Here is a 14,151-nt window from a genome sequence, read left to right as displayed (position 1 = left end):
ACACACGTACGCGTGCACATGGACCCTCACTCCCCCCACACACACACACACCACCCCAGACCAGCCTGAAAGCACAGCTCATGCGGACCCTCACCACCCACACACACACACACACACACACAGGCCCTCACCATACACACACGTGTACGCGTGCACGCACGCGTGGACCCTCACTCCCCCCACACACACACACACACCACCCCAGACCAGCCTGAAAGCACAGCTCATGTGGACCCTCACCACCCACACACACACACACACAGGCCCTCACCATACACACACGTGTACGCGTGCACGCACGCGTGGACCCTCACTCCCCCCCCACACACACACACACCACCCCAGACCAGCCTGAAAGCACAACTCATGCGGACCCTCACCACACACACACACACACACACACAGGCCCTCACCATACACACACGTGTACGCGTGCACGCACGCGTGGACCCTCACTCCCCCCCACACACACACACACACCACCCCAGACCAGCCTGAAAGCACAGCTCATGTGGACCCTCACCACCCACACACACACACACACAGGCCCTCACCATACACACACGTGTACGCGTGCACGCACGCGTGGACCCTCACTCCCCCCACACACACACACACACCACCCCAGACCAGCCTGAAAGCACAGCTCATGTGGACCCTCACCACCCACACACACACACACACACAGGCCCTCACCATACACACACATGTACGCGTGCACGCACGCGTGGACCCTCACTCCCCCCACACACACACACACACCACCCCAGACCAGCCTGAAAGCACAACTCATGCGGACCCTCACCACACACACACACACACACACACAGGCCCTCACCATACACACACACGTACGCGTGTACGTGGACCCTCACTCCCCCACACACACACACACACACCACCCCAGACCAGCCTGAAAGCACAGCTCATGCGGACCCTCACCACCCACCCACCCACACCCACACCCACACCCACACCCAGCCCATAGCAGTTGTCTCCAGGGAGAGAAGTCAGGGTCTCGGGGAAGGGAGATCAACCTTCCACCGCCTGACCCTCTCCACACCTGACTCCTGTTTACCCTCTGCAGGTGTTGCCTGGTCAAAGTGGCCCTGTTAGCAAGGATTCATTCTGCCAGGTTCACAGAATGAATGGCACCGGGCACTCGGCGGGCGCTCAGTGCCAGGGCCCTTCCACTGTCTGGTGCTGCCTCATTGACCCCCACGTACACAAGACTGGGGCTGGCACCCCAGTGGGGAGGCACAAGCAAAGCCGTCCCTCCTCCCCCATATCTGGGGAGGAGAGGAGGCCAGAGGGACAGGCTCTGGGTTAGAGCTCGGTGGGAGGTGGCTTAGGTGGGGCCACCGAAGGACTCTGCGTGAAATGCATGTTTTGCACAAAAGAGCAAGAAGGGGAACGACCTGGTGAAGACGAGGAGACGGGCTTGTTTCAAGGGATTCCTCCGCACAGACACCCAAAAGGAACTGATGGGGCAGGGACGGACGGCCTGTGCGTCAGGACCCAGGGAGCAGCAAGGCCTGCGCCTGTGCTCCCCCACAGGCTCTGGCGGTAAGGAACACAGGCCAGAAACTCGCTGGGCTGCAGGCTAACCCACAGCGGCAGAGCCTGCTAACTCGCATCTGCCATCCCTCAGAGGACACTCCGAGAGCCTTGGGCGTCTCTACCTTGGTCAAGGTGGCACGGCTAGTGAGTGAAGCCTGGGCCCCACGCTGTGTTCAGGGACAGAGTCCACCTGCCAGAGCAGCCTCTCCAGGAAGAGCCCCCAGGTCTGCTGGGCCTGCCCAGGGAGCCTTCTGTCCTCCTCTGCCCTCCTGTGCCACGCAGGCGCCCACGTGGCAGACACACCCAGAGCTCAGACCACAGTGCACCTGCCCTCTAAGACGCACGGAGAGAAAAGGAGGACGGAGGGGACCAGAAACCTGTGTTCAGGGAGGTCGGTGTGAAGGCCCTCAGTGAGGGTCTCGGGGCCCCTGCAGACCTTAGCTCCATGGCGCGGAACGCTCGCCATCGCTGGCTCCCACAGCCGCTCCTGCGGCGGCAGCACCCACGGGAAGCAGGGCTTTCCCCACCCACTGGAGGACTCGGCCTCGCCACACCACGCACACAGCAGCCTCCTGAGTGTGATCACTGACTCACTCCTTGCCGGGGGCCCCCAGCTGTTTGCAGGGTGCGTGCGGTGTGCCTTGCCCCGGCCCAAGCACTACACATGTACTGCAGCAGTCAAACCCCCCCGCAGCTCTGCAAGAGGTTCTCTTACTATCCCTGTTTACAGCAAGGAAAACAGGCAGGGAGGGCAACAGAGTGGGTGGCTGGGGCAGCCAGGCTCTGGAGCCTGCACTCGAGCCTGCCATGATTTCCTGCCTGGTCCAGGCGAAGGGTTTAATCAGAAGAACTTGGGGACAGTGTGTGTGACAAAGAAAGGAGAGGAGGTTGACTTCCAGCTCTGGTGCTTTCTGGGTGATGGTGCCCAGCACCGCTGTGGCGACACAGAGAAGTGAGCCTCGTGGGCAGTGAGAGCTCAAGGACAAACAGGCATTGCGGTGTCTGCTGGACAGCCAGGTGGAAGGGACATCCAGGCAGCATCCTGCTTAGTGAGGGCAATGTGAGGCTCCCGGGGAAGGCACACCTTGAACCCAGGTCCCGCGAATGCAGGTCCAGCGGGCTGGCACACAAAGCCAGAGGCTCCCGACCACCCCACAGGGCCCCACTCACCCTAAAGGAGCTGATCAGCGAGAAGCTCTCCGACCAGAACTGCAGGAGCCCGTCCTTACTGATGCTCAGGAAGCACCCGATCTTCTTGAACCGCAGCTTCAAAAACACCACTTTCACAATCTCACATCCATGATTCCTGCGGTGGGGGGAGGTCAGGGGAGACTGCAAGCAGGACCAGCTCAGGCTGCAGGCGTCCCCTGCATCAGGACCGAGAGCCCACAGAGGAGAAGGGAGCAAGGACAGGAGCATCCCTTACTTCCATGCGCATGGGCCCACACAAATCTGTAGCTGGCCACAGGAGACGCAGGCCCCAGGCAACTGGCCCCCGAACCCATGGTGGGCTCCAGGAAGGCAGCCAGTGGCCATGGGCAGGTCAGCTCCAGAGCCCTGGCCATGGGGGCTGCTGTGAGCTGGTGCAGTGCTCCTGGTTCTCAGAAACTTGGAGGAAGGCAGACTCTGGGTGTGGGCAGGGCCATGGCCCGGGAGGAGGAGGAAGCTGACAAGATGCCTCTCCCAGTACAGCACCTGGACAGGTGAGTGTGTTACACTCAAGGAACTTGAAGAAGCTGCACACACAGGGAGGACACGCAGTGAGAGACGCGGCCCTCCACACACAGGAGGGAAAGCGCTGCTGATCGTCAGACACGGGGGATTCTGAGCAAACAGGCCTGGCCACGTTCCCGTTTGAGATGCTTAGCTACGAGCCAGCATTGTGGCGTAGCAGCTAAAGCTGCTGCCTGCGATCACCAGCATCCCCTATGGGCATAGGTTTGTGTCCTGGCTACTCTATTTCCAATCTGTCTCCCTACTAATGTGCCTGGGAAAGCAGTGGGACCAAAGTGCTTGGGCCCTTGCACCCACACGGGAGTCCCAGAAGCAGCTCCTGGATTCAGATGGGCCCAGCTCCGACCTTTGTGGCCATCTGGGGAGTAAACTAGTGGACAGAAGATATCTTTCTCGGCCGGCGCCGTGGCTTAACAGGCTAATCCTCCACCTTGCGGCGCCGGCACACCAGGTTCTAGTCCCTGTTGGGGCGCCAGATTCTGTCCTGGTTGCCCCTCTTCCAGGCCAGCTCTCTGCTATGGCCCAGGAAGGCAGTGGAGGATGGCCCAAGTCCTTGGGCCCTGAACCCGCATGGGAGACCAGGAGAAGCACCTGCTTCAGATCAGCACGATATGCCGGCCGCAGCGGCCATTGGAGGGTGAACCAACGGCAAAAAGGAAGACCTTTCTCTGTCTCTCTCTCTCATTATCCACTCTGCCTGTCAAAAAAAAAAAAAAAAAAAAAGAAGAAGAAGAAGAAGAAGATATCTTTCTCTAATTTTGCCTTTCAAATGAATAAATAAATCTTTTTTAAAAAAAGTGCTTTGCTGCCACTTTGTCCTATCACATCCTCCTATGTCTTGGCCTGCTCCTCAAACCCAGCCTGAAACGCACTTGAACTGCTTCTTGGGGTCTTCATTTTCTTACGAAGGCTCTCTGGACACATACACTAATATTAAATAAATTCTCATGGTCTTCCTCTCCTGGGTCTGTCTTCGGTGACAGGGACCCATCAATGAATCTACCATGGGCAGGAGGAGAGGACAATTTTCTTCCCCTTCAAGGCCAAGGTCCAGTGTGCACAGCAGGTAGCAGAGCCACAGAAGCGGGGAGCAGGCAGGGTCAGGCAGGAGTTGGAAGAGAGACAGGGCCACCAAAATCCATCAGTGACTGAAGGAGCCATCCCAGGGCCAGCCACGCTGAGTTTCACTCCTGTCACCCCAGATGTACACACGCGAGCCATCTATAGCCCTGTGGGTGAGGCTGCCAGCCCACAGGGCCCTGGTCGTAGGAAGAAGTGAAACAATGCAGTGTCCTGGAGGACAGACTCAAAGGGCCCAACACAGCAACCCAACCACCCTTGCCTCTGACCTGGGACAAGCCTCTGACCTGGGACAAGCCCCCCACCTCTCCGAGCCCCAGCGTCCTCTGTGAAAGGAGGACAAATCACCCACCTCGGCCCTCCCAAACACTGCAGGGCCACGAGCCTGAAGGAGCTGAAGGACACAGAGTGTCAGCTGTGGGCAGGCCCCTGGGTCAGCACCGAGAGTGGCCCGTGGCTTGAAGGAGTCTCAACATAAGGGCCAGCAGTCGCCCTACTGCCCCCGCCCAGGCCCAGGCAGAGGCTCCTTACAGAGGGACGACGGTCATGGGGAGGTGGAAGCGCAGGCGGTACTGGCTCTTCCTCATCTCCTCCTGGCCCCGGAACTCGCCCATCATGTAGTCCACATACTTCTGCTGCCTCAGGAAGAAAGGGCAAGGGAGGGAGGGTGCAGACGAAACAGCCTCACATCAGGCTTTAGGAAGCCGAGCCTGGTTCTGCACCCCCACCCAGCCCCGCCAGGGTGCACACAGCAGGAGGCTGGGATAGGGAGCAGAGCTGGGACTCGGATCTGGGCGATGTGATCCTGGCGGGGGCCGCTGTAACTAGACAAAAACACCCTCTGTGCTGCACAAACTCTGACTTCAAAAAGTTCACAGGAATGTATTATGAAAAGACTATCCATGGATTTCGAAGTTTTTGTACCACAATAAAACCTGCCTTTCTGGCTTATCCATTTCCCTTCGTACATCTCAACCAAGGAGGAGGCTTGAGTGGCAGAGCACACGTGGACTCTTGAGGCAAAGGGCCTAGGTCTGAATACTGGCTCTTCTGCTAACTACGGCTCTGTGACCCCGGGCAAATGTCCTAACTTCCCTATGCCTCAGTTTCTCAACCTGGCTAAGGAGGGAAATTGTCACACCTGCCCCACAGGACTCCGTGAGGTTCACGGAAGTGGCATGTGAAGTGCTAGTGCAGCGCCTGATGGGAGCGCTTGTTATCAGGGTCAGGACAACATCAATATGCCAGAGGGCCTCCTGCACGTTCTGCGGCTTCAATGCCTGAGTGCTCACTGTAGGACATTTACCATCAGGAAACAACAAAAACTTCATTATTAAACATGCTAGAAAGCCCTGGCATTTTTGGTTTGCCTGTTCCTGAGTGACCAGAGATGGCCGTGGAATGGTCAGCTTGAATGCCCACAGCCAGACAAGCAGCTGGGATGCTGGGATGCAGGACAGCCTGTGGCAGGTGGGGAAACCTTAGCTGCTCACCATTGCGCTCAGAAGGTCTCACGCAGGGGCCGATGACACTTGTCACACACTCTCCAGCACCCCAGGAGGGTGTGGACCAGCAAGGAGCCCAGTTCCCAGAAGTCTCAGAAGGAACCCCTCCGAGACACCTAGGGTTCCTTCCAGCCAGCAAACACCCCACGGGACTGCCCCCACCTCTGCCCCTCCCTCCACCTGTTTCTCCATGCCCTGAGGCAGCAGGGGCACCCTGCTCACCCAGGTGACAAAGCCATTACAGTCTGAGTCCACCTTCAGAAACAGTGCCTCCAGCATGTCATCTGACGCATTGCTCAGAACCCTCTTCATGGTCTTAATGAAAGCTTCCAAGTCCATGACTTCAGAGAGAGAAAGAGGAACAGCCATTTAGTCGCTCGGCCCAGCACAGACCCACAGTGCGCGAGGTGTCTGGCTGCTGAGGGGCGCAGGCAGAGGGGTCGCTTCGCAGGCGCTGTCAGTCTGCTGCCCTCTCACCCGTCCCGCAGACACCATCACTCCCCTGCCCCACGGACCCGGCCTGCACGTCGCCAGCATCCACCTCTCCACCTGGTCTAGGCCTGACTCCTGACATTTCTGCCGGCTTTCACCTCTTACCTGTTCGATGCGCAATCAGCCCAAAAAACAGAGGCTGAACAGTTACCACTGCATGGTTCCACAGCAATTAGTCTGGGGGGGCGGGGGGGACGAGGACATAATTTAAAAGATCAGATGCCATTTCCAAACAAGACCGCCTAGGCAGGGTGGCAGTGAAAACCTTCAACACAGAGGACAAGTGAAACACAGGAGTGGTATGTAGACCAAAAAAAAAAAAATCATTTCTTAAGGAGTCATTCGTTGATTAAAAGGCAGAATGACAGAGAAAGAGAGAGAAGGAGGGAGGGAGAGAGGGAGGCAGGGAGGTCTTCCATCTGTGGTTCACTCTCCAAACACCCAGGGCTGGGCTAGGCCAAACTCCACCCGGGACTCCCCATCTGCTGCTGCTTCCCAGGTGCGTTAGCAGGAAGTTGGACTGGAAGCAGAGTGGCTGGGACTTGAACCAGCAATCTGGTCTGGGATGCAGGTGTCCCAACCAGCAGTTAAACAATGCCCATCCTGAAATACAACCTTTTTTAAGTATAATGTATTTATTTGAGAGGCTGAGACAGGGAAACAGCTCCCATCCACTGCTTACTCCCACAACGCTCACAATGGCCAAAGTCGGGCCAGGCAGAAGCCAAGAACTCAGTCCAGGTCTCACATGTCAGAGACCCAAACACTGAACCATCACCTACTGCCTCCCAGAATGCACACCAGCAGGAAGCTGAATAGGGAGAGCAGCTGGTAATCAAACCCAGGCTCCAATACAGAAAGTGGGTATCTTAACCACAAAGCCAAAGGCCCACCTGTGAAGTGCATCTGTTATCAAAATACAAACCTTGGCTGGGGAGAAAGAAGGGGCGGGGAGAGGAGGAAAGGGCAAGGACAAACACTCGCCCTGGGCTGGGTTTTGTGGCTGTTAAGGGAATCTGAGCATTGGGCAATAACCCCTATGTAAATTTTATATGCACATTTACATTATAGCCTTTAGAAAGTGCTTCTAACACTCCACCACAGGTTAGAATCCTCACTGTGGCCCAAAACCATGCATTTCCCTGGCTGCTCTCAAACCTTGCCTCCCACCACTGTCCCTTCATCCTCTGCCCCTCACCACGTGTCACAGCACCTAGCCCAGGCCTGCTGCAAGGCCTCTGTGGGGTCTGGATGTTCTCCCACAATTCAGCTCGTTCCTTCCAGAGAGAAGCCTTCCTGGGGCCAACCCCACTGCCCTCAGTCCTCACTGCCCAACACAGTGCGTTGGACCTTTGTCTCATCTCCCATCCAGCCTGCAGACTCAGAGGGCAAGCCCGCACCTGTTCCTTCCATGACTGTGTCCACGGATGCCTGTGGGCACCAGGGTGTGATGGCACTAGGCACTCTTCCCTTGTGCATGCTGACCACTTGACAAGGGTGGGCGTGTGGGGAAACTGGCTGAGAGGAGAGATCACTCACCCACGCTCTGCAGCTGGGCAGTGGTGGAGCCAGAAGCTAATAACCCCGGCAACCTGCTCGAGTTCACGCTTTTCACCCTACTCCGGGCCGCAGCAACGATTAGCGGTTGTTGCTAGGTTAAGGAACAGATGAAAGCCCAAACACGATATGCCTTGCTGAAGGAGGACCCATCCTGCCTATCTGAAGTTAGAATCCAGGCACTTTATGCATTCTGAGTGGCCCTTCATGATCCTTCCACGTACAAGATGGACATCAGGTAACAGTCCATGACCACTGGAAGCCTCCCTCAGGAGACAGATGGCGTCAAATACCTTCAAGCATGCTCTCAAACCCTCCCCGGAACCACTATTCTACTCCCTTCTAGAACATCAACTTGAAGGGGAGGGTACAGAGGACTAGAGGGAGGTAAGACAACAAGTAACAAAATAAGCTTAGATAAGGGGAAGTACTGGTGTTCTATAGCACAGCAGTTGACATCAATGTATCATATATTTTATAAAGAACTAGAAAAAAAATGGGTATCAGGTACCGTGGCCCACACGCGGCTTGAGACACCCACAGCCAGAATGGAGTGCCTGGGGTTGAGTCTGAACTCTGTCCCAATTCCAACTGCCTGCTAATGTGTACCCTGGGAGGTAGCAGGAAATAGGGGTTTTTTTTTAATGTTTGTTTATTATTTGAGAGGTAGAGTTACAGACAGCGAGAGGGAGAGACAGAGAGAAAGGTCTTCCATCCACTGGTTCACTCCCCAAATGGCCGCAACGGCCAGAGCTGTGCTGATCCAAAGCCAGGAGCCAGGTGCTTCCTCCCGGTCTCCCATGCGGGTGCAGGGACCCAAGGACTTGGGCCATCCTCCACTGCCTTCCCGGGCCACAGCAGAGAGCTGGCCTGGAACAGGAACAGCCAGAACTAGAACCAGTGCCTAATTGGGATACCGGCGCCACAGGCAGAGGATTAACCCACTCCACGGCGCTGGCCACCAGCTAATAGCTTAAGTAGCTGTGTCCCTGCCACCCATGGAGCACACTTGGATTGAGCTCCCAGCTGCCAGCTTCCACCTGGGCCAGCCCCAACTGTTGCAGGCATTTGGGGAATCTGTATAAGTCTCTTATATAAATAAAATAAATGAACAGATTATTTCTAAAGAACTAGGAGAGAGGAATTTAAAGGCTCCCAACACAAAGAAATGATAAATGTTTAAGGAGAGGGGCCAGCACTGTGGTGCAGTGGGTAAAGTTGCTGCCTGTAGTGCCTGCTGGTTGAAGTCCCATATGGGTACTGGTTTGAGTCCCAGCTGCTCCACTTTTGATCCAGCTCTCTGCTATGGCCTGGGAAAGCAGCAGAAGATGGCCCAACTGCTTGGACCCCTGCATCCATATGGGAGACCTGAAGAAGCTTCTAGGCTCCTGGCTTCAGATTAGCCTAGCTCCGGCTGTTGTGGTCATTTGGGGAATGGATCAGCGGATGGAAGACCTCTCTCTCTCTCTCTCTCTCTCTCTCTCTCTCTCTCTTCCCCCCCCCCGCAACTCTACCTTTCAAATAAATAAATAAATAAATATTTATAAAAAATGTTTAAGAAGATGGAGATGCTAATTACCCTGATTTGACCATAACACACTATTTATCAAATTATTACAATGTACTCCATAAATATGCAGAATTTTTTATCAACTAAAATTTCCTTTAGTGGCTGGTGTTGTGGTATAGCAGATTAAGCTGCTGTCACAGCTCTGGCATCCCATATGAGCACTGGTTCGAATCTCAGCTGCTCCACTTTTGATCCAGCTCCCTGCTAAATGTGACTGGGAAAGCAGTGAGCCCCTGCACCCAAGTGGCAGACCCAGATGAAGCTCCTGGCTCCTGGCTTCAGCCTGGCCCACCCCTAGCTGTGGCAGTAAACCAGCGGGTGGAAGATTCTCTCTCTCTCTCTCTCTCTGTGTGTGTGTGTGTAACTCTCAAATAAATAAATCTTTGACAAATAAATAACTTTTAAATAAGTAAATCTTTTTAAAAAATTTTCATTTAGGGGCAGGTATTGTGACACAGCAGGCTAAACTTCTGCTTGGGAAACCTGCATCCCATACTGGAGTGCCAGTTCAGGTCCCAGCTCCTGGGCTTCTGATCCAGCTTCCCAATACACCTGGGAAGAGAGCAGATGATGGCCCAAATACTTGGGTCCCTTCCACCCACATGGGAGAACCACATGGAATTCCAAGCTCCTGGCTTCAGCCCAAACCTAGCTGTTGCAGGTATTTGCAGAGTGAACCAGTAGATAGGAGACCTTTCTCTCTGTCAACATCCACTTCAAATAAATAAATAAATCTTTTTAAAATGTTTAAGTAAAGGCTGGCACCGTGGCATAGCAGGTAAAGCCACCACCTGCACACTGGCATCCCATATGGGTGCCGGTGTCCCAGCTGCTCCACTTCTGATCCCGCTCTCTGCTAATGACCAGGAAGAGCAGCAGCAGATGGCCCAAATACCTGGGTCCATGCCACCCACACAGGAGACCCAGAAGAAGCTCTTGGCTTCAGCCTGACCCAACCCCATCAGTTGCGGCCATCTGGGGGTGAACCAACAGAAGGAAGACCTTTCTCTCCGTCTCTCTCTCTCTCTAACTCTGCCAGTCAAAAAAAAAGAAAGATTCCTTTTACGTACTCCTATGATTGGACTTTTAAGAGGATCATCTTAAGGAAGAAAAAATCGAGTTTATAACAGAGAAGTCAGATGTGCAAAGACTAGCCTCAAAAACAGTGTTTCAAATCAATAAAGCTTAAGTAAACTAAAATACAGAAATGGCTTAATCATGGGACACTTGGACCCAGTAGTAATGGTGGCTTGGAAGACTGCAACAATATGAAAAAGTCTTGAGAGATGAAGAGTCATCAGGTGAGAAGGGAGGGGCTCCAACGACACAGGCAGACAGTCCCTGAGGACAGAGTCACTGGACAGGGGTGCACACACACCCGCACCACCACTCCGCTCTTCACACTCAGCACCGCCATGACTTGTGGGCTAGTCAACTCAGTGACAGGACCGGCTCTGAGGTCGCTGGTTTTGCCCATCTGTAGGCGATCTAAGTGTCCTGAGCACCCATGAGCTGGGCTGGGCCAGGCCCTGATGGTCAGCAGGTATGGTGCAACAACACATTCGACTCACAGCATTTTCAACTTTCAGGGAGCTTTTTGGACATACCCCGGTCACACGCTGCGCAGCGTGACCATACAGTATGGATACAGCCACAGTGAAGAGACATGGGAAGGCCCCTAATGCGTGCTCCCTGGTGTCTAAGCCCCCTCCTCAGGAGTGCAGGGGGACCCACAGAGTACCGCACAGACGACAGGACGTGCGGGACTGTGTGCTCACGATGTGACAGTTAGGAAGCTGGAAGTGGGCCTGTGGCGGTGAAGGGGCCTCAGGAAAACAGAGCACTTGCACAAAGGAACACAGCCGCTGCCAGCCACCTCGGAGGCGTGCCTTGATTCCATGCTACAAAGTCTTGCCCATATACCCATGGCTGTGTAAGTGATCCCACTCAGCCCTCCTCCTAAGGAACACACTCCAAGAGAATCCTCTGTGCCCAGCACCAAGAGAGCTACCTAGTCTGGTAACATTGGGTAATACAACCTTGGGAAGAGTTTCACCCATTTCACACACAGGAAATGCTCTGTCCAGGAGAAGAGAGTGGGGGCAAAGACAAACAGCAGAACAGGATGCCATTGCCTCACGAGCCCCAGGCTGATGCAGACTGTGCTCCCGGCTCGCTCCCGAGATGCCTGCCTGTCCCATCAGGTCTGTTTCCCTTAGCTCTCAGCTGAGATGCCTGCCTGGCCTGTCAGGTGTATTCTCTCCATTAAACTTGGCAACCTTGCTTACCCCGGTCTGAATGGGCAGGCATTCTGATTTCATCCAGAAAGATGCCCACCTGTTCTGATGCATACCCCACCCTACTAAACCTTCCTACCTTGCTTACCACTACTCTGTTCCATACCTGAATTCCTTCTTGCATGAAGCGAAAACCCTGCTTCAGCCATCTCCGTGAACCATATGAGACCTGCTATATGAGACTACAACATTTATCTTGCTGGAATCTCTCTCTTGTTGGCTTGAGCCTTGCAAGGAGCCAGGCTGGTGAATCCTACAAGGCCAGGAACTGTGGGAGTCCTTACACGCTGAGGCCTCCCCCAACAGCCAGGAGGAAACAGATCACTTCAATCCTACATTTGCAAGGAAATGAACTCCATCAACAAGCAGAGCGAACCTGGACGTGCGTCCCTGCCTGGTGAAGCCCCAGAAGAGATCACAGCCGCTGACAACTTCCTGCAGCTTTGGGAGACCCTGAACAGAGAAGCCAGCTAAGCTGTGGCCACACTCACGACCCGCTGAGACTGAGGTAACAGACTTAAGCCACTAGGGCTGGGATACTGTTCAACAGCACAGGTAGTAACCCACTCACATTACAGTGTCTGGAAGAAAACCACCAAGCGATGACACGGCTGCATCTGGATATCTGCACAGGGAGTATTACTGAAAGCTTGCTCGACCCCCAGTCACCTTCAGTGTAATTAGAATCCCTCTTTTAAGAGATTCATTTTATTTATTTGAAAGGCAGAGTTAGAGAGAGAGAGATCAATCTTCCACCAGTGGCTACACCCCCCCAGATGGCTATAATGGCTGCTCCTGGGCCAGACCAAAGCTAGGAATCTCATCCCAGTCTCCCAAATGGGTTGCGAGGCCCATGGACTTGGGCCATCTTCTGCTGCTTTCTCAGGTGCATTAGCAGGGAGCTGGACTGAAATGGAGCACCTGGGACTCGACCAGCACTCACATGGGATGCCAGCATCACAGGCAACAGCTTACCCTCTTAGTCTTTACAATTCTTAAACATTTTGTTTTGTCTTGCTTTTTAAAGATTTCTGTTTGGTTTGAAAGGCAAAGTGACAGACAGAAAAGGAGAAAAAGATCTTCTATCCGCTGGTTCACTCCCCAAATGGCTGCAACGGCCAGGTGGCAGTAGGCCAAAGCCAGGAGCTCTTTCTGGGTCTCCCATGTGGGTGGCAAGTGGCCCAAGTACTTGAGTCATCTTCTGCTTTCCCAGGCACATCAGCAGTGACCTGGATTGGAATCACAACAGCCAGGGCTCAAACCTACAGTCCAGTATGGGATGCTGGCGTTACAAGTGGTGGCTTAACCTGCCATACCACAACTCTGGCCCCAAAATTAAAAGTTTTAAAGTAGACACTAAATACAAAACTGCTTGTCAGGTCTACGCCCTCCACACACCCCAGGTACCGGGTCCCACTCTGCAGGAGTCACAGAGACTGAGCCTACAGTGCAACTTTACCTCCAGCCTTGTTGAGACCCTCCTCAAATATTCTCTCCACCTTGGCCAGTGGCACCTCAGTAAACAAGTGAGACTTGTGCTGGACTTCAGGCTTCATAAAGGTGATGAATGATGTCGAGGAGCTGACCGCCTCCTTGTCCTCCCCAAATTCACTTAAGGCAGACAGCTGAAACGAATCTGACTACAAGAGCCAGGGCCAGAGGGGGTTAATCGACTGAACCAAACATGTCTGAGCACATCTATTTAAAGAGAGAAGTTTTGCAAGTAAGTCTTAACTATTTTTAGCCCTGGGGAGGTCAAGAAAAAAAATCCAGACTGCTTCTCCTGACCTTGGGGGGTGAACCGTCACTCCCATTCTACAGAACAGATGCCACCGCTAAAGCTCAGGGAGGCTACAGGACACAGCCAAGGCCTCCCTCCTAACAGGACTGCTTCATTCTTGCTAAGCAATCTCAAATCTTCAGCGGTCAGAATTCAAGACCCCAGGGAAGCCAATGTGATGTGGTTCTGAGCCTCACCTGCCCCTTTCCTGGCCTCCCAACAGCACACACCCCTCCATCTGGGCTTCCCCTTAGCTCCCTTCCTCTATTCAGCCTTCCCCAACCCCCCAGACCTCAGAAACGCTGCTTCTCCCAGCCCCTGCCTGTCTCAGCAGCACAGTGCTCCCCGTCACTAAAGGCTGCCTCCCTGAGGAGCCTCGGAGGACAAGCAGATGCCCACCGACGACAAACAGGCAGTGCTGCCTGCTGAGAGGCGCTGCCCGGGGCCTGCAGCAGTCAGAGGCGTTTAGTTCAAACAGCAGAAGGGCAGGGGCAGGCATTTAGCCTAGTGCCGAAGATACCAATGTTACACAGTGGAGTGCCAAGGCTTGCTACCCACTCCAACTCGGGCTGCTAA

The 14,151-nt window shown here is 54.4% G+C and overlaps 1 protein-coding gene across 1 annotated transcript in view; it reads right to left on the bottom strand.

Annotated features, from left to right (window-relative positions):
* Positions 1 to 14,151, bottom strand: part of EFCAB8 (EF-hand calcium binding domain 8) — a 65,333-nt gene that overhangs the window by 50,658 nt on the left and 524 nt on the right. Inside the window, exons 2-5 of the mRNA XM_062202545.1 lie at positions 13,255 to 13,435; positions 6,102 to 6,220; positions 4,906 to 5,009; positions 2,731 to 2,866 (exon numbers count right to left, since the gene is read on the bottom strand). Of these exons, the coding sequence (XP_062058529.1) occupies positions 2,731 to 2,866; positions 4,906 to 5,009; positions 6,102 to 6,220; positions 13,255 to 13,435 (540 nt within the window). The remainder of the gene's footprint in view (positions 1 to 2,730; positions 2,867 to 4,905; positions 5,010 to 6,101; positions 6,221 to 13,254; positions 13,436 to 14,151) is intronic.

Source organism: Lepus europaeus, chromosome 10, assembly GCF_033115175.1.
Source record: "Lepus europaeus isolate LE1 chromosome 10, mLepTim1.pri, whole genome shotgun sequence".
Classification (NCBI taxonomy): domain Eukaryota; kingdom Metazoa; phylum Chordata; class Mammalia; order Lagomorpha; family Leporidae; genus Lepus; species Lepus europaeus.
The sequence above is the reverse complement of the archived record's forward strand: the minus strand, read 5'-3'. Positions and strand labels throughout refer to the sequence as shown.